At 44.7% G+C, this 24,346-nt stretch overlaps 1 protein-coding gene across 3 annotated transcripts in view; it reads left to right on the top strand.

The window, feature by feature from the left end:
- SNTG2 (syntrophin gamma 2) overlaps positions 1-24,346 on the top strand; it is a 205,310-nt gene that overhangs the window by 113,706 nt on the left and 67,258 nt on the right. For all 3 annotated transcript variants that reach the window (XM_057557764.1, XM_057557763.1, XM_057557762.1), the window contains exon 9: positions 24,036-24,163. In XM_057557764.1, the coding sequence (XP_057413747.1) occupies positions 24,036-24,163 (128 nt within the window). The remainder of the gene's footprint in view (positions 1-24,035; positions 24,164-24,346) is intronic.

Here is a 24,346-nt window from a genome sequence, read left to right as displayed (position 1 = left end):
CAAGGAGTGACCACAAAGCTTTAGTCTTTGGAAGACTAGGATCTACAGTATCTCTGGATTGGAGAAGAAAATGGGCTCCTCTCTGCAGTTTGTTTTATCAAAGGAAATGAGTTGGAACCTTCCTCAGACACAGAGGGTTTAGGCAGTTTTCGTTGGCTGCACTTTCAGACATGCTCACATCACTTTCCTTCTCCCAGGACCAGACGTGATGGAGCAAGAGGCAGAGTTTGCCAAGTTCAGAGCAGCTTTACAATCACAGGAGCGCTGGAGGCTGGGTTTCCCCTTCATGACTGTGTGCTCCTGACCCCCAACACATTTGTAACCCCTGCTTGTGGAGGGGGGGGAGCTGATAGAATGCGTTTTCACTCTGTCTGTGATTCCCAGAGCCATTCTACTGCTACCTTGTGTATTTGACAACTTCCCTGGGTTCTCATTTGAAACTAAATTATTAACTGCTCCCTCCCCAGATGCTACATCTGCTCAGTCTTCCCTACCCCCCATGAGAAGGAGGCTGCTCACGGCTTCACCCCCAGGCCCCATGTTCTCCTCCAGATGCAGGAACGGCTCACACAGCTTAAGATTCTAAATTCATCACCATACTGCACTGTTTTCGTGTCAGAAAACTTACTGAATATTTATAACAACAAAAAGTCTCATTCACATCAGTGTCACTCATCTCAATTGAGCGTGTATATTGTCAGGTCCTTCTCTCCCTCCGCCCCTGTTTCCATACTCCTGCACGTCCTGTTCTGGCTCCCTGGTTAGTTGGTTAGTGTTCATGTTTTCCTTCACAGAGGGAACATAGAGGGGTTATTCCTTGATTACCTGGTTGTCCAAAAATGTTTTCCTTTTTCCTGAGAGATAGCTGGTGCTTTCACCTGGTGTGCTTGGAATTTGGGTGCTGACCCGGTCCTTTGAGGGACTTCAGATGCCAATGTCTCTGCTTTACTTGTGGCAGATGCAAGGCTAAATTGTGTCTGACTAGTTTCCCTTTGTTGGAAAACTTTAGCAAAAATAAATAAGGAGCTGCAATTAAATAACAAAGAATTTATGACAGTAAATGCATGATTTTCTGAGTTAAGAATTTCAAAAGATTAACTCAAACGATTAGGGTCATTACAGAGAACTGAATGACTCAAAAGTGTACAGGAACAATATATCAAACCAGAAACAAGATTTTACAGAAGTTATAAGGAAACAGATACTAAACTTATAAATAGTAGTTGCAAAAGAAAAGCAGGGCTTCCCTGGTGGCACAGTGGTTGAGAATCTGCCTGCCAATGCAGGGGATACGGGTTCGAGCCCTGGTCTGGGAAGATCCCACATGCTGGGAGCAACTGGGCCCGTGAGCCACAACTACTGAGCGTGTGCGTCTGGAGCCTGTGCTCCACAACAAGAGAGGCTGTGATAGTGAGAGGCCCGTGCACCGCAATGAAGAGTGGCCCCTGCTCGCCGCAACTAGAGAAAGCCCTCACACAGAAACAAAGACCCAACTCAGCCAAAAATAAATAAATAAATTAATTAATTTTAAAAAAAAAAGAAAAGCAGATATAATAAGAAAAATAATTAAACAAACAAAATATATTTTAAAATATTAAACAAATAAACACATAAGTTAAACATTTAATTGAGTCTTCTAAATGGAAGGAGGGATGGTCTCCCAGGCAGAGATAACGAATGAGTGAATGATATTTAACTGTTTAATTAAAGTATAAGGCACATGCAGGGAAGTATACAACTTTGAAGAAACAGCTCAATAAATGTTATAGCACCCTGGTCAAAATATAGCACATCACCATAATTTCAAACTACCCTCTCCCTCAAAAAATTACTATTATTTTTACCTCAATTACTATAGATTAATTTTACCTGGGTTTGACTTTCATGTAGATGGGGTCGTACTCTTCTGTCTGACCTTGTTGCCAAGAGTCAATCTTAGAATCAACTAGTGAAAGCATAGATGACTTTGAACAATGACAATTTTATTAACAGCACATTTCTCAATAGTGACAGTGGAAGCTAGATAACAGCCCAATAATATTTTCAAAATCATGGAGACAAGAAAAATAACTATTGGTCTATCTTTGTGTTCCTCACAAAACCATCCTTCCAAAACAAGGTAAAAATAAAGACTTGTTCATAGGAAGAGAATCTGAAAGAGTATATCACTAACAGAATTTCTAAAGAACACATGTCAGGAAAAAGATAATGATCCCAGAAGGGCAGTTGGAGATTAAAGGAGGGGACTATGTATGTGAATCTAAACAAATGTTCTCTGCAGAAAGTAATAACATCACTTAAGTTAATGTCTAATATCTTAGGTTAAGATAAGAGAGCAAATACAGAATACTGAAAACAACATATGTGGTTCAGAGTGAGTGGACTGGATGTAAAGCATTCTAAGTGCTACGGTTGTTAAGACACATCACGAATTAATAAAACACCAGTAAAAGTAAAACATCAAATGAAAAAAAGCAAATCAATAACAAAAAATTCCTTAACTAAAATGCATTAAGAAAAAAAGAATAGAAAAATAAAACAATGAAAGAGCCAAACTTAAGGAGGTAGATATGAGTACAGACATAGCAGTAATAAAATCAATATACATAGACTGAATTTACTAGTTATAGTTAAGAACCACAGATTTACTTCAATCTTTAAAATGATTCAAGTCCTGTCAAGGATCTTTTCTGACCACAATGGTATGAAACTAGAAATCAATTACAAGAAGAAAACTGAAAAATCCACAAATATGTGAAGATTAAACAGCATGCTACTGAACAACCAGTGGGTCAAAGTAGAAGTCTCAATATCTTGAGACAAATGAAGATGGAAATACAGCATACCAAAATTTATGGGAAGCAACCAAAGCAATTCTAAGAGGGATGTTCATAGTGATAAATGCATATGTTAAGAAATAAGAAAGAACTCTTATAAATAACCTAAAATTATAAATCAAGTAATTAGAAAAAGAAGAACGAACTAATCCCAAAGTTAGTAGAAGGAAGTAAGTAACAAAGGTCAGAATGGAAATAAGTGCAATAGAGACTAAACAGACAATGGAAAACATCAGTGAAACTAAGAGCTGGGGGTTTTTTTTGAAAAGATAAACAAAACAGACAAAGCTTTAGCTAGACTTACCAAGAAAAAAAGGCAGCACTCAAATAAATAAAAGTAGAAATCAAAGAAGAGACATTGCAACTGAAACACAAATACAAAAAATCATAAGAGACTTCTCTGAACAATACTATGCTAACAAATTAGACAACTTAGAAGAAATGGATAAATTCCTACAACATAAAATCTAAAAAGACTGAATCATGAAGAAATACAAAGTCTGAACAGACCTATTACTAGTAAGGTGATTGAATCAGTAATCAAAAATCTCTCAGCAAACAAAAGTCCAGGACCAGATTGCTTCACTGGTGAATTCTACCAAACATTTAAAGAAGAATTAATACCAGTCCTTCTGAAACTCTTCCAAAAAATTGAAGAGGAGGGAAGAATTCCAAACATATTTTACAAGGCAAGCATTACCCTGATACCAAAACCACACAAATATGCCACAAAGAGAAAGTTACAGGCCAATATCCCTGATAAACATAGATACAAAGATTCTCAACAAAATATTAGGAAACCCAATTCAACAATATATTAAAAGGATCTTATGCTATAATCAAGTGAGACTTACTCTGAGAATGCAAGGATGGTTCAGTATCTCCAAATCAATCAACATGATGTACCACATTAACAAAATAAAGAATTAAATCATATGAGTATCTTAATACAATAGATGCAGAAAAATCATGAGACAAAATTCAAAATCTTTTCATGATCAAAAAAACACTCAGCGGGACTTCCCTGGTGGCACAGTGGTTAAGAATCCACCTGCCAATGCAGTGGACGTGGGTTCGAGCCCTGGTCCGGGAAGAACCCACATGCTGCGGAGCAGCCAAGCCCGTGCACCACAACTACTGCGCCTGCGCTCTAGAGCCCGTGTGCCACAACTACTGAGCCCACGTGCCACAACTACTGAAGCCTGTGCTTCTAGAGCCTGTGCTCCACAACAAGAGAAGCCACAGCAATGAGAAATCTGCGCACCACAATGAAGAGTAGCCCCTGCTCACCGCAACCAGAGAAAGCCTGCACGTAGTAACAAAGACCCAACGCAGCCCCCCCAAAAAATTAATTAATTAATTAATTAATTAAAAAACTCAGCAAATTGTATATAGAGGGAACATACCTCACTATAGTAAAGGCCATAAATGACAACTGCACAGCTAACATTGTACTCAATGGTGAAAAGCTTAAGGCTTTTCCTCTAAGGTCAGGAACAAGAAAAGGCTGCCCACTCTCACCTCTCCTATTCAACATAGTACTAGAAGTCCTAGCCAGAACAATTAGGCAAGAAAAGGAAATGAAAGACATCCAAAGTGGAAAGAAAGAAGTAAAATTGTCTTTATTTGCAGATGACCTGGTACTATATTGAGAAAACCTTAACGACTCCACTAAAAAACTCTTGAGTACTAATAAACAAATTCAGTAAATTTGCAGGATGTAAAATCTATTACAAAAATCAGTTGTATTTCTATACACAATAATGAACTATCAGAAAGAGAAACTATGAAAATAATCCAATTTATAATTGCATAAAAAAGAAAAAAATACCCTGGAATAAATTTAACCAAGGACATGAATGATCTGTACCCTGAAAACTTTTAGACATTAATGAAGGAAATTGAAGAAGACACAAATAAATGGAAAGATATTCCATGCTCATGGATTGGAAGAATAAACCTATTGTTAAAATGTCCATACTAACCAAAGCAATCTACAGATTCGTGGGATACCTATCAAAATTCCAATGGCATTTTTTCACAAAAAAAACAGAACAAACAATCCTAAAATGTATACGCAACTACAAATGTTCAAAAATACCTTGAACAATCTTGAGAAAGAGAAACAAAGCTGGAGGCATCACACTTCCCGATTTCATACTAAATTTCAAAGATATAATAATCAAAACAGTATGGTATTGGCATAAAAAAGGCACATAGATCAATGGAACAGAATAGAGAACCAAGAAATAAACTCACACTTATATGGGCAATTAATTTATGACAAAGGAGTCAGGAATATACAATGGGGAAAAGGATAGTCTCATAAATGAAAGGTGTTGGGAAAACTTGATGGCCACATGCAAAAGAATGAAACTAGGCCCCTGTCTTACACCACTGACAGAAATTAACTCAAAATGAATGAAAGACTTGAACATAAGACCTGAAACCATAAAACTCCTAGAAGAAAACATAAATGGTAAGCTCCTTGACATTGGTCTTGGCGATGATTTTTTTTAAATTTAACCCCCAAAACAAAGGCAACAAAAGCAGAAATAAACAAGTGGGGCTACATCAAACTAAAGAGGCTCTGCACAATAAAGGAAATCATCAACATGATGAAAATGGAGAAAATATGTGCAAATCATGTACCTTATCAGAAGTTAATATCCAAAATATATAGAAAGAATACATACTACTCAATAGCAAAAAGCAAGCAATTTAAATCAAAATTGGGCAGAGGGACTGAATTGATATTTCTCCAGAGAAGGCATACAGATGACCAATAGGTACATGAAGAGATGCGCAATATCACTAATCATCAGGGAAATGTAAATCAAAGGCACAATGAGATACCACCTCACACCTGTCAGAATGGCTATTATCAAAATGACAAGAAGTAACAAGTGTCATCTGGGGGGCTGGGAGCAGATGGCAGTGTCTCCGAGGGGTCTCAGGTTTCTGTGACATTTGTGATTTCCCCTGCATCACACTTCTAGTCCCACGGGGTGGTGTTTGGGCAACTGTTTGTGTTCCAGCTGAGGGCAGTTTTGCTGGGGAAGGATTTACTAGCAGTTCTTAGTGCATTTGGATTTCCTCTTGTGTATGCCTTACTTTTGTATTCTTTTTCTTAAAGAATCCCCCCTTCACATTTTATCGTCTTTGGGCTTTATGAAAACTGCATCAGCTCCAGAGTTCAGGGTACCGGTCACGGGGGAGATGGGGGCCAACCGTGCCCACGGGGGAAGTCAGGAGGACGCAGAGGGCTGCAGCAGCGATGCTCTAATTTGTGAGTCCCCTGGGAGCTTCCGGGGGCTTCGTTTTAGTTTTATGTTTCATAACTTCCTCTATGATTTGTGTACATAAGAATATATGTATTACACTCTGTATATATCAAATACAACAAAAATTTCAATGTAGCAGATTGAAGGAGAAAAGCTGCTAGAAAGACATTTAAATAAATAATGTGGAATCATCTTAAAACTTGAGAAGGGTTATTTGGAGGAAGGCAGTGAATAGCTACCTTACCTCCAAGGAATTTAGGCAAAAACAGAATAGTTATATACAAACAGTAGGTCTGTTGCAGACCACAAATGGGCCGGCGAGGCAGAAGGGCTTGTCTCCCAGAAGGTTCTGAGTCAGAACTGGTGGCCGGTGTGTAGAGGTTCAGCAAAGTTCAAGCAAAGATGACTCCACTGGTCCTGACCTGGGGACTCTGCAGAGGGCGTTGCAAAGTGGTCCCCACAAAGCTGGCCTTGTGGTTGTGTTTTCTGTGGGGATGACTGACCAGGCCTGACGGAGCGCAGCGCAGCAGCGTTTCTGGAAGGCGTCTGGCAGCAGGTGATAACACCGCTGTAGTTCCTCACGCCTCAGACGTAGCAGTTCCACACCCAGGAATGTATGACAAGCCATGTTTTAGGGCACATTCAATGTGTGCTTAAGAAAAAGTGATTTCAATCTGGCTTCTCAATAATGGGGAAATAATTAGTTATATGGGGGTAGATTCACGTGATGAGATTTTTCAGTGTTTTAAAATGAATTTTACCAAGATTGTTTAGTGACTGGAAAACACATCATGTTAACTTTCAAAAGTGTATGTAGTGAGGAACACAATAATTTACAAAGGCATTGGAAAATAAATGATATATGCCAAATGCTAAAGTGATTATCTATAGAAGGAAAGAATGTGGGTCATCTTAATTTTCTTCCTTATATGTATAGATCTATTTACTAATAATAGTATTAACAACAACAATTTACATAGTAGTTATTACGTAGCAGGAATCTTTCTAAATATTATGTATCTGTCATGATTACCTTCTTTGTATAGGAGAAGGTAAAACTCTGAGGCACAAGAATTTAACTCATTTACCAAGGGAACACAGCTAGTGCCTGCTAGTACGAAGGAGGGAAACACTAGTGCATGCTAGTACATAGGAGGGAAACACAACTAGTGCATGCTAGTACGTAGGAAGGAAACACAGCTAGTACATGCTAGTACACACCAAGGGGACACAGCTAGTGCCTGCTAGTACGTAGGAGGGAAACACCAGTGCATGCTAGTACATAGGAGGGAAACACAACTAGTGCATGCTAGTACGTAGGAAGGAAACACAGCTAGTACATGCGTGTGCATACCAAGGAAACAGCTGGTACATACTCAAGTCAGAATTTGAACTCCATGATGTGGTCCTGGAGCCCTGCTCAAACCTGATGGAACAGCTCAAGTAACTATTTTTGAAATGGATCTGTTTTTCTTCCATTATCAATTCACAAAATGTTGATTTTTCTCTCTTGTAACTCAGAAGTAATTTTTCTCTCATATAATTTCTGTGCCATCTTTTTCACACGAACCAAGTCTGTTCCTAATAATCTCGATACAGGAAATGATGCACCTTTGCTTGCATTGGTGCCTCAGCTCTGCGGGTCGTAGGGTTACATTAGGGCATCGTTCCACCTCTGAAGCCCCCCTGTCCTGTTTAATAATATCATGTTTTTCTAAAAATAGTATTTGCACAGTCCTCTTACTTTCATCATGTGCATCAGCATTTTATTGACCTGTATCGTAAATAGATTCTGGTAGCTGTAAATCTTCACTTGGCTTCCAAATTGGCCTGATTTACCACCACTCAGTGAAGAGTTTAAGAATCAGGCCCTGTTTTTACTCCATCATTCGTGTTTCATAAGATATTTTTAATCTTATCATCATAATAATGATTTCAATTTGAAGAATATAACAATAACCTGTTGTCAGATACATTCATTTACTTTTAAATTATTGTATTGCTGTAATATTTAAAAATTTATACGACTTAAATACTTTAGATACTTGTCTTCACAAAATTAATGAATTAATTTCATTAAAATAACAAGCCAAGCATTTCCACTCAAAATATGTCAAATTCAAATAGAAAAATTATTTACATATTTTTATGGCATGCTGAGACCATATAGTACAGCACCGCTGTTTCATTCCTGAGATATATATCTTAAATTTGCTGCAGAAAAATATTTTAGAATGAACCTTCTCTCTCAATAATAATTAATATTTGATGGTTAATTGAGCCTTTAAGAGCTGCCCTTTGGAGAGAAAACAAAAATTATTTTAGCAAGAAACACACTTGATTAAAAGTTGACAGATATGACACTTCAGTAGAATATGTGAACATAGTTTGTGCAAAGCTGCCTGTGTTTTCTTAAATTACTTTCCTGAGATGCACTTGTCATTGGTCCCCGTAACCTTGGTGACCTGTTGATAGGTCGCCTCACAAAAGACCCACAGCACACCTGCTGCGCTCGGTTTCCGGTGGTGTCTTGTCCGTGCACACCTGCTCTGTCCAGGGCTTCATGCAGGACAGTCCGACTGTCCAGGAAGGGCCGGGCCCCTGACAGATTCAGGTGCAGCTTGACAGGAGGCATTTCCAAAGAAAATTGGAACTGGAAATGCTGTAAAAGCTGAAGCTCTGTTACAAAAATATTTTAGTTCTGGGTCTATTTTAAAAAGAATTGGGGGGACTTCCCTGGTGGTCCAGTGGCTAAGACTCTGGGCTCCCAATGCAGGGGGCCCGGGTTCGATCCCTGGTCAGGGAACGAGATCCCACGTGCTGCAACTAAGACCCGGCGCAGCCAAATAAATAAATATTTTTTTAAAAAAAACAGTTATTCCAAAAAAAATAAAATAAAATAAATAAAAAGAACTGGGAAGAAGAGGATGCCTCCCAAGCCTCCACAGGGCCCAAGGCACTTGTTTCCCGTCCCCGAGGGAAATTACCGCCATCGGGAGGTGACCGGTGAGAAGCGAACACAGAAGGAGTTCAGGGCTGACGCCCAACAAAGCGTATTAAGGCTGCTTTATCGGGGCCACGGCCCGGCTGCCACCAGCCTCACGGCCTCCGTGGGACAGAGTGAGATGGTGGCACTTTCTCCTTAAGGAGCTTTGTGGTCTCCTTGGTGGTCCCCCCGGAAGCTCTTCCCTGATACGAAGTCCCCCCACTTGCTGGGTGCAAGCCACTCTCGCTCTGCTGCCCCCGCAGCTGTCGCCCTTAGGCCTCTGGTCTCAGTGGATCATCCGCCAGGCTGTTCCGGACGCCGGGGACTCGGCTGGCCTGTCCCAGCGCCCCAGGGCCCAGCTCACGGGAGGAGGGAGCAGGACCAGCGTTCCCCGGGACCCTCCCTCCCCAACGCCCCACCGGTGGTCCTCAGGTGACGCCTCTGGCCGCCAGTGTGGACGGCCAGCTTGGGTCTGGCCGCGGCCCGGGTCACCCAGGCCTCTCCAGGCACCTCCAGCATCAGCCGGCGACACCTGCATATCTAGTTAGCGACACTGCAGGCAGCCCGGGCTCCCGGCCCAAGTCCCTGTGGGACAGTCTGCTTACGAGGGTTCCTCCCTGGAGATTTTCAGTAAGAATCCCTGTGTCCTCATGTGTGAAAGACTGTTTCCCCAGCAGAGTGAGAGACTGGCCGGGGAGATGGATTCGTAGCCCCTGGGACGCTTGGGAAGGACACCCTATGCTGGCCGCTTGGCCTGCGTGGACCCTGGGTTCTGCGCGGCCGGGCGGCTCCCCAGGAAGGGCCAGGGTGTGTCCCTGGTGCTGACCCTGAGAGCAGCGGCGTAGGGTGGGCGCCCAGGCGCAGTGGAGGGCCGTCCCTACCTCACTGACTCCAGAGCCTCGTGGGAAGTGACGGGAAGAGAAACGAGGGGCGTGGCGGGCAGGGAGCTGCTTCCCCAGGCCGGGGGCTCCTTCCCTGTCCCGCCTCACGCGTGACCCTGCAGCCCCTGGGAGCAGGCGGGGCCCCAGGGCTGGAAGGTGGGTCTCGTCCCTTTGATGTCACCAGTATCGTCCCTCCACTCCCCACCTGCCTCAGAGATGGATGTTTCATTGTTTCAGTGATGGAAAGACAGAAACATGTAGGAGGCCTGTCAGGGTGATGCACTAGGTGTCTCTTCCTGCAGCGTTGCTTATCTCTCCTGAAAAAATGTCTTCGTAACAAAGTCACCTCCGGCACTGGGAGCTGTGAATACGTTGCCCCTCTGAGGGTCATCGGGAGAAACCTGAACATACGAGGTGAGCATCGTTCAGGATGTCAGAGGAAGTGACTGTTGACGTGGATCACTTACCCTACGCTGCGTAAGAATAGAAGTCTTATCGTCTTCTCAAGCTTCTAGATATTTAACAAAAATGTAAAGGGAACACTCGCGTGGACGCCCTGCAACTCTGGCGTCTGTGACGTTAGAGAGAAGAGCTCAGGTTAGACCAAGTTCAACCGCCATGGGTGGTGAGTAACTCAGAACTAACTGCGCCCTGAGGATCCAGAGTTTTCCTCTTGGGCAAAATATTCCAAGTATGTCTCACCCAAGAGACATTTCTTGAGTGTGCAAATAGGACAGTTTTATTGGTAAATTTACAGATTTAAATTCAGAGAACTCAAAGCACAGAGTAGTGAATGCTCTCTAAATGAGTCCTTCCTCCAAGCCGGGCTCCGGGCGCGTGTGCCGATGGATGCCAGGCTGGACCTGCCAGAGGCCGGCCCGCCCGGGCCCCTAGGGCTCGAGCCGCACCAGGGTCTTTTCGGCAGAGATGGTCACGTCCTGACAGACGCTTTGGTCCCCTGTGATTTGGGTTCCGTGACAGCGCTTCAGGCCATGGGACCGTCACACCCGTGAGGACCTGGCTCAGATACGGTGACCGTCTCCGTGCAAACCAGGCATGAGTTTGTGGTGGAAGAAGGTCTTCTCTGCACGAAGCTCACCGGCTTCATCTCACGGACCTGCGGCGCCTCCACTCCACAGCAAACACAGACACAAACCCAGGCCGTTCCCAGGAGACTGGCATGCGGATTTAAAACTGTTAAATCTGTGGTTCCGGGGAATGTATGTATTTTAAAACGCCTGAAAAATATTGCCCAATAATTTATTTAATTTAGACAATTGTAAGAATTCTGGACTAAAAGTCAAATTCTGTAGGAATCCTGCATCCCTTTGCTGAGCCAGTTTAACCCTCATTGATTTTCACGTAAAAAGGGGCTAGAAACACTTTTACTGCCCCCTTGCAGTGCTGTTATATTAAATATTTGTTTGTTTTGTGTTCAAAGGCTAAGACCCCAGGCTGCACCTGGGACCAAGCCCCGCCAAGCCCTAAGTACCCTTCTTACTGGGGGGGCGTCCGGGGGCTGCGGTCCTCGGGCTGAGCGGGGCTTTGGCGGGAGTGCTGCTTGGGGACGGACAGGCTATGGGGCGGCAGCAGGTGGTTTAGAAGGTGAGGAGCGGGGCCTGGACCGTCACACACAGCAGAGATGAAAGCACGAGGAGGGTCATTTCTGGAGTAAAAACTACCACGGGGAAGTCATGACAGAGCGCTGAAGGAGAAATTACAGCAGAGACACAGCGTGACCACCAACTCTTTCCCCGGAATGAGCGCGAGGCCCGCCGTATGCCAGCGTGATTACAGTTTTTAAAAATAAGAAATACAGAAGCATCACCTGTGAATACTGTTCCAAAGGGACCATCCTATTGCAGTCAAAATAATCCATCACAGAAACGTTATGCTCTCATCTCAAATTAGATACTCACAGTAAAATTAATTATATAATTATAAAAAATTCTTCCCGTAAAGAAAAACTGTTCTCTTAAGAATATGCTGAGAAACCCTGAGCTAACTGCTCAGTCTGTTGAGTCTGCCTTTCTGTCCTACATCTCTGAATCCTGAAAACATAGTATTTCATGTTTTTTTGTTTTTGACAGTTCAGGTTTAAAATTCAAATCTAGGTTCTGGGCCAACATCCAAAATGCAATGTGACTGTTTCATATCCAATTTTAGGTCTTTCTAGTTGGGGGAAAAATAATCTGTTTTCCCAGATGATGCTGGATTCTCCTTTTTTTCAATTTTTTAAAAAGGATAGATTTGGTGCATCTTGTTTCCCCCCAAAAAATAAGTGTTTATAAAAGTTTTATATAAATAATTTTGTTCTAATCAATTTCACTTTTTAAAAGCACTAACTTTATGATATATGGTCAATAATGTAGTAAGGCAGGGAGTGTTTTCAGAATGTGTCTGCTTGGGGGATGGTGACGGAGAGTAAATTTGGATGCATCTACCAAAGACAAGGTGGGGCTGCGTATCGATTTTGAGGTCACTCACCGCAGTTTCCGTAGTCGAGCTCCGATTCCCGGCTCACACGATGAAGAGCCAAGTTCCGAGGCATTTACTCGGTGCGGACACGCTTTCCCCCAGAGTTTCTGGTTTCTCAGTTCTGATATGAATACGTGGACGAGATTATTTTCGGAGCAGTTCCTGGTTCTCTCTGCTGCTGTGATCCCCTTTATCAATGTTACCACATCGGGAGGTGACTTCTGTTCCCCTGGCTCTTTTTCCTCTAAAAGATACTAAAGGATCTTCTGGGGGTGGGGGACCCTGATACAATTAGCCTGGTCTAAACGGTAACGCCAGCTTCTTTAGTGCAGGCGATCCGGAGCCACAGGAGTAAGGCAGCATTGCTCCAAGGGGAAGACGGCCTGGAAGGGTGCCCGCCCGTGAACAAGGCTGGGGGGAGACGCCCACCTGGGGCAGCCTGATGCCGAGGGGCGGGAGCCAGACTGTCCTGCCGGACTCACTGTTTTCGAGCAAAGTCCGAGCAGGGGAAGGGGCCTCGGGCATGGGGGTCGCAGCGTCTGGGCGACGTGAGACCCATGGGGGAGGCAGGGTTCACGCTGAAGGGGCAGGCGTGGGGCACAGGACCAAGGACAGAGAGGGAACAGGAGGGCAGTGGGGGGCTCTGCCCGCTTGTCCCTAAGCGGGTGTCTGGGGCAGCCCCGCACTCCTTAGCCCCTGTTTCCTGTGAACTTGGGACCCCGTGTCCCCGTCGGTCCCTGAATCAGGCCTGGCGACTCAGAGCAGGCCTGCCACATCCTCTTGGTGTCCGCAGGGCACCGGGAGCTCGGGGGCGGCCCCTGGCAGGCATCGTCAGCAGCTGTCGCAGCCCGATGGGAAGACCCAGGGCTCCAGGAGGCGTCCCCGCCGCACCCGAGGCCCCGCCGGCTTGTCTGCTCTTCGTCCTGAGACTGACCGACACGAGGACACAGGGGTTTGGCCCTTTGGACGTCAGGCCTCGGGAAGGAGAGTCAATGGTCAAAAACTCTGAGCTGCACTGGATTTCTTCAGAAGCGCAGAATTGACTCTCCCGGGGAAAGGTGAAAAGCAGGCGTGTCCGTGGGGTCCCCGCACTTCTCCAAGGGGCTGGACCCCACTTGGCGGCACCGGGAGTTGCAGTTCATTCCGTGAAGACAGTCAGGGCCTGCGGCCCCCCGCACAATTCCCGGGAAACGCGGTGTGCGGGGTCGCGACCGAACTTCTCCCGACTCTGCTAAGATGACTCGAGACGTGGAAACGGAACGGCCGCAGGGGAAACGAACTCGCGGCTCGCGGAAGCCGGACCTGCCGTGTTCAGGGAGCTGGTGCAGGCGCGGGGCTCGGGCTGCTGTCCACACCCGCGGGCGGCCGGCGTGCTCGGGCCAGAAGGGCAGCAGCCCCTCCACGGGGCCGGTGACTGTGTCACGAGGCAGCAGACGGCGGCTTGCCCTTCCCTCCACGTCACCTGTCACCCTCTCTAGAAGCCAAAATGCCCAGAAAATCAAAGGGGGGAGAGGGCAGGTGGGGCTGCTACTGGGCCCCGGAGCTGGCCTGGCGGGGGGCGGCAGGGCCCGGGGATGCCGTGCAGGGCTGTCCCCTCCCTGGGTGTCCTGCCTGCTGCTCAGACCCCGGCAACACCCTCAGTGGTCTCACCCTGTGACCACGTAAGGCCATGAAGTTCACATAACTCTCACGAAGTTAAAGTATTGGGGTGATTGGGACTTTTCACAGAAATCCTTCCTTCTTAGGACTTACTAGATGCTTAGAGATTTCAGACTCCCTCTAAGTCCTGAAGTCCTTGCAGGGGTAGCTGTCATCTTGGACAGTGTTTTACAGTTCTGGTCACTTCCAACTGAGGCACCCTCACAGGGCTCTGTATCTCTGTTTGCAATACTGAAATACTGTTCTTTGCCATTGTTATTGTGCCGTAGTATAGTATGAAATTATATATGAAATAGGCCCGTCCTCCAGCAAAATCCGTAAAGGTAGAAAGTACAGACCGCGACCCACAGGCATGTGTGTCTGCTGGGTAGACACCTTGTTTTAATTGAACGTGAAGTGGTAAATATTTAGCTGCTTGCTAGTTTTTGAGTCTTTCCCTTAGGTTTAATAATTGTCTTTACTGATCAAAACTTTTAGAAAGGAATAGAAGTCACATTACTGGGCTTATCTAAAAACAACATCTGGGCATTACAGCATGCCATGAAGAAGGACCTTCTGAGAGCCATGCAGAATAAAACCCGGGTTTGGAGTTTCCTGTCTGCTGCCTGTGTCACTGAAGGCTTCATGTCACATTCTCAGCATCTCCTGTGAGCAGTCAATTCATAATGTTTGCACTCTGCTAGGTCAGAATATCCAAAATCCAGACCTTCAGTAATACCACCAAATACCTGCTGTCCATTCTAGTGACTTACTAGTTAATTTCATGGAAATAAGCATTATTATTATTATTATTATTGTTATTATTACATGGCTGTGGAACATAACCTATGAGCCCAACCTGAAAATTATCAAGCTGGATACAGAGAGCACACAAACAAACACAAATTATATAATACTCCCTTCTCATGTGAAACCATTCTTGATAATCATTTTAACCATCATATTTTATTCTAATTATTTTTAAAAATTGCAGTTGATACAGGCACACCGCATTTTATTTTGCTTTGCAGATCCTGGGTTGTTTACAAGTTGAAGGTTTGTGGCAACCCCACCCAAGCAAGTCTATCAGTGCCATTTTTGCAGCAGCATTTTCTCACTTCATGTCTTTGTGTCACATTTTGGTAATTCTCTCAATATTGTAGACTTTTTCATTTTTATTATGTTTGTTATGGTCATCTGTGATCAGTGATCCTTGAGGTTACTGCTGTAACCCTGTGACCCTGTGGGGGGCAGGGTCACAAACCTCACCCATATGACAGTGAACTTAATCGATAGATGTTGTGTGTGTGCTAACTGCTCCACCAACCGGCCATCTCCCCATCGCTCCCTATCCTCGGGCCTCCCTATTCCCTGAGACCCAATATTGAAATTAGGCCAATTAATAACCCTACAATGGCCCCTAAGTGTTCAAGTGGAAGGAAGAGTCGCATGTCTCTCACTTTAAATGGCTGAGCTTAGTGAGGAAGGCATGTCAAAAGAAGCCGAGATAGTCTGAAAGCTTAGCTTCTTGCGCCAAAGAGTTAGGCAAGCTGTGAATGCAAAGGAAAGTTCTTGAAGGAAATTACAAGTGCTACTCTAGTGGACACACAAATGATAAGGAAGTGAAACAGCCTGATTGCTGATACGGAGAAGATGTGAGTGGTCTGGATAGAAGATCAAACCAGCCACAACATTCCCTTAAGCCAAAGCTCAATCCAGAGTAAGGCCCTAACTCTCTTCAATTCTGTGAAGGCTGAGGCAGGTGAGGAAACTGCCGAAGAAAAGTTTGAAGCTAGCAGAGGTTGGTTCATGAGGCTTAAGGAAAGATGCCATGTCTCCATAACATCAAAGTACAAGGCGAAGCAGCAAGTGCTGATGTAGAAGCCGCAGTAAGTTAACCAGAAAATCTAGCTAAGATAATTAATGAAGGTGGCTACACTAAACAACAGGTATTCAATGTGGAGAAACAGCCTTCTGGGAGAAGAAGATGCCATCCAGGACTTTCATAGCTAGAGAGGAGAAGTCAGTGCCTGGCTTCAAGGCTTCAAAGGACAGGCTGACTCTCTTGTCAGGGGCTAAAACAGCTGGTGACTTTCAGTTGAAGCCAGTGCTCATTTAACATTCTGAAAATCCTAGGGCCCTTGAGAATTATGCTACATCTACTCTGCCTGTGCTCTGTAAATGGAACAAAGCCTGAATGATAGCACATTTGTTTACAGCATGGTTTACTGAATGTTTTAAGTCCACTGGTGAGACTTACTGCTCAGAAAAAAAGATTCAACATATTACTGCTCACTGACAATGTACCTGGTCACCCAAGAGCTCTGATGGAGATGAACAGCAGGATTCATGTTGTTTTCAGCCCTGCTAACACCCATCCATTCTGCCCATGGATCAAGGAGTAATTTCAACTTTCAAGTTTTATTATTTAAGAAGTACATTTCATAAAGCTATAGCTTCCATAGACAGTGATTCCTCTGATGGGTAACGTCAATTGAAAACGATCTGGAAAGATTCACCATTCTAGATGCCATTAAGAACATCTGTGATTCCTGGGAAGAGGTCAAAATATCAACATTATCAGGAGTTTGGAAGAAGTTTCTTCCAAAACTGTTTATAAAATTCTCCTGCTCCGGGGAGAATCAGTGAGCACCCAAAGGATAAGACAAAGATGCACCAAGAAAAACCAACCCAGTATATCTCCTGCAGAAATAAATATCCTGTTACACTGAAAAAAATAAGGCATTTGTTCTCAGGTGCTGGGCAGCTGGCAGTTCCACACAGTGACCCTTGAAAAGAGAGAACATCACAAGTTAAGTACCACCTGGGGACAGTGGAACTCAAACATAGTGCATGGTCCTACTGCACTGAGAAGCAAAAATAAGGATGTAGGGCTTCTAAATCAGCTAGAATCTGGGTGACAAGGCACCAGAGAGTCATAACACGAAGGAGGTGGCAGAGGGGGAGTCAGAAGATTTGGGGTGTTGGGCCCCTCCCTGGCTGAATGTAGGATACCCATGCACAGGGAAATACTATGAGTGCCCACCCAGGAAAGGCTGCTGAGGAGTAGGAGCAAACGAAGATGCTAGACGTCAAGCAGTGGTGATGAAATTGCATTTCCCCTTTGCCCGGAATGGGGAAGATTTAACCCCCACGGACATGGCGGCTAAAACCCCAGAAAGGCTACACCTTTGTCACTGAGACCACATTAAACCTGTCTTAACAGAGTCCAAAACCAAGCTTTGAAAACATCTTCAGAGACAACAGAGTTTGGGGCTGATTCCTCTAAGTTACAGAGTTAAGTAAACAGCTTAGATTTTCCAAAAATCCACCTCAACAAAGCTTAAAACTTCCTAATTTTAAGGTGCTTAAATAACTGAACTGCCTGTTGAACAAAAAACAGCTCTTTAGAGGAAGATAATACAATCCATAGTCCCTACCTTAGGTTACAATGTCCAGTATGCAATCAAAAATTACTAGTGATGCAAAGAAACAAGGCTAAGTGATATAAAGCTAAGAAAAACTCAGTCAGAAGAAGTAGACCCCACATGATGTTGTGTTTAGCCGACAAAGACCTTAACACAATAGTTATTGATACCTTCAAGGCCTTGAGGAAAATATGGTTTTAATGGTTGAACAGATAGGAACTCTCAGTAAAGAAATTGAGATTTTGAAAATGAAACAAATGATAACTGTAGAACTGAAAGTGCAATAACTAGAATTTTAAGAAAAGAAAACAATCTACCGGATAGGCTTCATATGAATTAAAGATGACAGAAGGTCTGGTGGTAAACTTGGAGACACACCAACAGAAATCCGCCCATCTGAAGAACAGGAAAAAGACTGAAAAACAAGGGAGCACCAGGGACCTGTGGCATAACTCAAGTGGACCAAGGCTATGTGTACTTGGAGTCCAGAAGGAAAATGGGAACGAAGACAAAGCTGGATGAATACAAAGAAAACTATATGTCAGCAGATCCCAGTCAAACTGTTGAAAGTCAAAGAAGAGAAAATCTAGGTAGAAGCCAGATTTTTTAAAAAGACATATTATTTACATAGGAACAGAAATGAATGAATATCTATTTAGAATTCTATATCCAGGGGAAAATATTCTTCAAAAGTGAGGGGATACAAACATTTTAAAAGAAATTTGAGCTGAGAGAAAATATCACCAGCAGACCTGCACTACCCGAGATACTAAAAGATGCTCTTCAGGCTGAAAGGACAAGACACCAGGTGGAGACTTACACATACAGGAAGAAGTAAAGAGCAGCATAAATGGTAAATAAGTGGGTGTGTGTATAAAATATCTATTTTCCTTATCATAATTTCCTTTAAATATAAATACTTCAGAGAACAAAATGATAAGACAGTAAAATGGAGTTGATAATGTATGTTGAAGTAAAAGATGTAGCAAGAATAGCACAAAGGATGGGGTCAGGTAAATTGAATTATTCTGCTGTAAAGTTCTTATATTTGTGACATGAGGTGTAGGAACAGTGATGTGTCAGATGGGAAGTTTGCAGTGATACAATATAATAAATAAGCATTGATAAATTAAGAATATGTATTATGATTCCTACAACTAATGAGAAGATAAAAGAGAATAATGAAAAAAAATTGATCAACCGCTTAAAAAGGGTATGTTCAACAGAGCAGAAAAATCAAGAGGAACAAATAACAAATAGGAATTAAATAATAATTAAACCTAGTGACATAAGAATTACAATAAATGTAAGTGGACTAAATGTTCCAATTAAAAGGTACAAGTTGTCAGACTGGATTTGATAAAAAGAAAGGCCCAACTCTATGCTTTCTACTGAAATTATAATTTAAACATAAAGATGCGAATAGGTGGTGATTAAAAGAGTAGAGAACATTTATTTTATAAACAGAAACCGAATACTTGTGGCTATATTAATATCTGACAAAGTAGTCTTTAAGGTAATGAGTGTACAAGAAACAAAGAGGAATGTTGCATTATGATTAAAAGACCAATTCATCAGGAAAATGTAATAATCCTGGATGTAGTTTGCACTTAGTAACAGAGCTTCCAATTATAAGAACCAAACCTGGCAGAAATGGCAGAAACAGACAAACTCACAGTCATAGTTGGAGATTTTAATACTCTTTGCTCAGAAGTTGATAGGACAAGGAGACAAAACATCAGTAAGGAGATAGAGGATGTAACCAACCTTATGAGTCAACTAACTGGCTCACAGCATACTGTGTCCAAAGTCTGTAGAATCAACGTTCCTTTCAAGTGAACATGGAACATTCATCAAGATGGATCACATGCAAGGCTATGAAAGACTGTTCAGGGCAACAAAGGCTTATAGAAAACTCAAGTATTCTGTAATTGGTGAAATAATCAAAGAAATAAATGTCAATTTCACAGACACTTTCAGAAAATAGAAGATTTGATGCCAGAATAATTTTACGAGAATCTTTCAAAGGCGTTACATGTAAAGAATATTACAGACCAATGACCCTCATAAATGTAGATGCAAAAATCTTCAAATATATGAACAAATCAAAGGAAGAATAATGTGTCATGTGCAAATGAGGTTTATCCGAGGAATGCAAGCTTGGCACCCAAATTTAACTGACAACACAGCACTTTTATTTATATTGTTCTTAAACTGGAAATGATTCAGATCTCCTTCAACAGGTGAATGGATAAAGACATGCTGGCACATGCAGACAGTAGACTACTACTCAGTGATGCAAATGAATAATCTGCTGAAATACGCAGTAACGAGGATCCTCTCACAGACCTCCTGCCGAGAGAAGGAAGCCTCACACACAAGTATGTCTTGTATGATTCTAGGCATTGAAGTCCTAGAAGACTCAAAGTAATCTACAGTGACAGAATTCAGATCAGTGGCTGCCTTGTGCAGGAGGGGAGACGCCTATACACAGGCGCAGGGAACTTTTCTTGGTGGCTGGAGTGGAATTATTCTGTATTATAATTTAGGGCTTGGTTGCGTGAGGTGGATACATTTGTCAAAACTCATCAAACTGTGCACCTAAATCAGTACGTGTCATTATATGTAATTGACGCCTCAGTATAGTTCAGTTAAAAATAGAAGAATAAAGTGGAAAGTCCTCAACCATTCAGAGTAGAAATAAGGTGGCAATACCTAAAAAGTTGGCTTCAAATCTCCTAGTTAAACATCAAGTATTGAAAATTGAACATTTTTCATGACAAAGATGACTTAAAGATGTATCCCAGCACCCAAGAAATGACAGGTGAGGAGTGGAGGGTGCACAAGTAGGGCATTCGAGAACAAGGAGGTCCGCCCTCACTAGTTTGCCGCTCGTATCCGTGACCTCAGGGAAAGCACGATCGTGGCTGCGATGCAGTGCCCTTGGCGGACACGCACTCCTTCAGAATCCTCTGTGGTGCGTAGCCCTCTGCAGGCAGTGAGTTCCACGGGGAGCGTCCCGTCACGCTAGGGATCCCAAAAAACAGGTGAGATGCTGCCCCACGAGGTAGAACCTCCACTGAGCCATCTCAACTCAGAATCTCCAGCTCAAAGAAACTAAGGTGGCCTAGAGTAAACGGTTCTGTGAGTTGATGGGTCACATATAAATGTTTTAGAACCAGGACGGCCTTCTTTCCCTCACTACTCTGACACCTTTGACTGCATCATATATCAAATGGAAGGAAACACGTCTTGTCCCTCCTCCTCTAAAATCGATGTCTTGGGTGGTGGGTAGCAGTAGATGGTGTCGTAAGACCTGAGTTCCCTGGGCTCTGCCGCACGATCAGGAGAGCTGACGGGTACAACCCACGGCGTTTCGGTTCAGCTGGGGGGAACACGCCTCGTGATTTCTGCAAGCTCTAAAGCTGATGTACCATTTCGGGCTGAAATTAGAATCATGATGTTCTGCTTCCTGCGGGTGATGAGCTCCCCTCAGACGGGGACTTGCACACAGAGGGGAAGCCTGCCCAGCCCTTGAGCGGCCCCAGCCTTGACCACAGGTTCTGGAAGGTCTGTCCGGGCACAACTTTACTGGTGTCCCATCAGGAGCGGGAGCTCTGGGCTCCCGCAGTGCTGGGGCCCCCAGTCTGTTTTCCCCCAGACTGCAGGGCTCGCAGCTACAGAGGGCAGGCAGCTTGTGTCCTGCAGTCCATGGCAGGAGTCCAGGGATGGAGCGAGCTTGGAGGGGACCCCAGCCAGGTTCCTCCTCCTTTCCCAGGCATCCCCTGAACCCACCATGAAGGAGGCCATGTGAGCATCACAGAAAACCCCACTGATCTACGGAGACCTGGTGTCCTCCTTCAGCCTCATGGTTCTCAGGATTATACAAAGTATTCTTCCAGAGGAAACACTGGTCAAATCTGACATGAAACTCTGGGCTTGTCAGTGGCCCCTGAGGTAGAAGCTTTCCAAAGCAGAGGGAACAAAAAGCTTCCTTTAAAAAGTTATAGTCTGGGCTTCCCTGGTGGCGCAGTGGTTGAGAATCTGCCTGCCAATGCAGGGGACACGGGTTCGAGCCCTGGTCTGGGAAGATCCCACATGCCGCGGAGCAACTAGGCCCGTGAGCCACAATTACTGAGCCTGCGCGTCTGGAGCCTGTGCTCTGCAACAAGAGAGGCCGCGATAGTGAGAGGCCCGCGCACCGCGATGAAGAGTGGCCCCCACTTGCCGCGACTAGAGAAAGCCCTCGCACAGAAACGAAGACCCAACACAGCCATAAATAAATAAATAAAATTAAAAAAAAAAAAAAAGTTATAGTCTGTTGCTAAAATGTGCCCAATAGGTTATGAAATGCAACCTGATTTTATAAAGGAAAAAATTGTTTTTCTTAGTGGGGAATCGCTTTTTATCCTACATTTTGAAAAGTAAATTTAAAATGATTTTACTTAATAACCATATTCTTGTGCTCATTTAAATATTGCTCATTATATACAGAATCCATTGACATTTTAAGTGGTGATTTTGCAGGATTATTCTCATAACTCTGACTATCAATGCCTGTTGTCGCTTACAAGTTTGAATCAGTGAGAGCAGCAAACCTCATTCAAAGAAAATGCACAAAATCATTACTCCTGATGAACTCTGATACCTTAAATGGAGTGTTGTGAATGCAAATAACAGTGATAAAACTCAGTGGAAACTGATAACTGAAGACATGCCAGAACGTATAATAAATTATAGCGCATTCTTACACAGGCGGCAGCAGTGCATGTAGGCAAACGGGTATCGCAATAAAGCCAGTATGAAATCCATAGTAAAGTAATAAATCTGTAGGCCTTCCGATGCTGTGTCATGTGTACACCAAAAGCAGATATTCTACCGAACACTAGAACATAATGCAAAAAGACGACAATAAATGAACATTAACAAAATCTAGTTTAATCTTCTGATGTTACAGTACCTTTGCTTTTGAGCGATTGGCTGTGGAGTTAATAAATTTAAATAAAGAATGTTACGAGGACACCCCAAACCCAGCCTCTGGTTGCTTGGCATCCAGGCATTGGCAGGGCTGCTCCTTCCAAAGGCTCCAGAGGAGGGTCCTTCCTGCCCCCTCCCGCTCTTGGTAGCTCCCCCCCCACAACCCCGGCATCCTGGTCGTTCGGCCATGTGGCTTCCGTCTCCGCCTCTGTCTTTACAAGGCCCTTCTCCCTCCTATCTGGGTTCCCCTGTATCCCTCTGGTAGGGATAGATGCCACAGCATTTAGGGCGCCCAAATAGTCCAGGTACATACCCTTAATTTAATCACGCACGCGGGGACCCTTTGTCCAAATAAGGTGCCGGGTCCCGGGATTAGGCCCCGATACGCTTTATCTGGGGGTGGCCGCTGTTCGGCCTGAGACGGCCAGGCACTAGACTTGCTGGGAGTTTGGCCTGGAAGGAATCCTCACCGGAAGGGCGGTTTCGGGTCTCGTTGGAGTCTGAGAGTGGAGGTGGGTCCGCAGCGCTCCAGCACCGCGCGTCCCACGCAGCCTTGGCCGTCCCAGTAAGAGCCCGTTTCCAGCGCTCGCCATCGCCGCCCTGCAGGCCCTGCCTTGCTCAGCGAGACCCCCCCAGTCCCGACGACCCCGTCAGGACAGCACAGAGGCGGCCTCCCAGGCACATCCGGCTTTGCCCTCCTACTTAGCGCGGCTGTTTGCCTGCGCCCCGGGGATTCGCACCTTGCCCTGGCCGCCCGTCCTGAGCTAGAAGGTGCTGGGAGAGCCTGCCCCTGTGGCCGGAAGCCACGGCTGCCGCGAGGATGCTTCCGGGTGCGGGAGCCCGGCGTCCCGTGAGGTGCGGCCGCGCGGCCCGGCGCTGTCTTCTCCGCGGGGGGCGAGACGGGCCGCGTCCGACCCTGTGACTATCGGCACGTGCGGTGTCCCGTCTGCCACGTGGCTGTTTGCGTGGCTTCATTCAGGCGTTGGAGCGTCTTCCTCTTCCCTGCAGGCCCCGCCGAGGAGGGACCGGGCCCCCCCTCCCCGCTGGCTCCCGCTCTGCTCACCTTGGACAGACGGCGGGGACTTGGCCATTGGTGAACAGGCAGGGTCTTGTGGCCTAGGCACCCGTTAGCATGTCGTCAATATTGTTATGTATTAAACTCGCTCTGATTTGACCTTCAGGCGGAGGTGGTCGTTGACAGCCTTCCTGGACTCAAGAGCCTTCGTCGTGTCCCGCAGGTTCCTTCCAGTTTTAGGCTCTCTCCCCGTCCCCTTCCCTGGGACTTTTCTGTCTTTGGTGCAGTACGTTGTTTAAAAAACAGAGGAAGAAAATCGTTTACGTCGAAATAGAAGAGCACTTATTTCTTTCTAGAGCTTTGAGAAAATGATCACATGTGCTTTTGCAGCAGTTGAAACGTGTTTCATTTGGGTTTGGGGGACGTGATGTTTGGGCCTGTCGGGGAGTCCCCTTGTATTTGGTGCCTTCACCTGATTCTGTGACCGTTGATTCTCGTCTGTTTTGCACAGGCTCCGTCCTCGCCTTCTTCGCCCGTCGCTCATGAACCAAAATATGAGAAGCGCTGGCTGGACGCCGTGTCACTCCCTCTGTCCATGGCTCGGGTCTCACGGTGCAGAGCTGGAGCAGAAAAAGTAAGGTGTGTGACCGTTGTCTGGAGTGGGAAACGCCAATAAACCCCGAAGTGCAGGTCCTTGTCTCCAGGTGGATTTAGCATTTGCAAAAGTAATCATAATCATAATAAAAGTCAAGCATCATAAGAAAACACTAATCAGAGCAGGAGCTGATTTGTCATCAGGAGTGGTTCTGTCTAGTGGTGACT

This window comes from Balaenoptera acutorostrata, chromosome 12 (genome assembly GCF_949987535.1).
Source record: "Balaenoptera acutorostrata chromosome 12, mBalAcu1.1, whole genome shotgun sequence".
Lineage (NCBI taxonomy): Eukaryota > Metazoa > Chordata > Mammalia > Artiodactyla > Balaenopteridae > Balaenoptera > Balaenoptera acutorostrata.
This window is presented reverse-complemented; position numbering and strand designations above follow the sequence as displayed.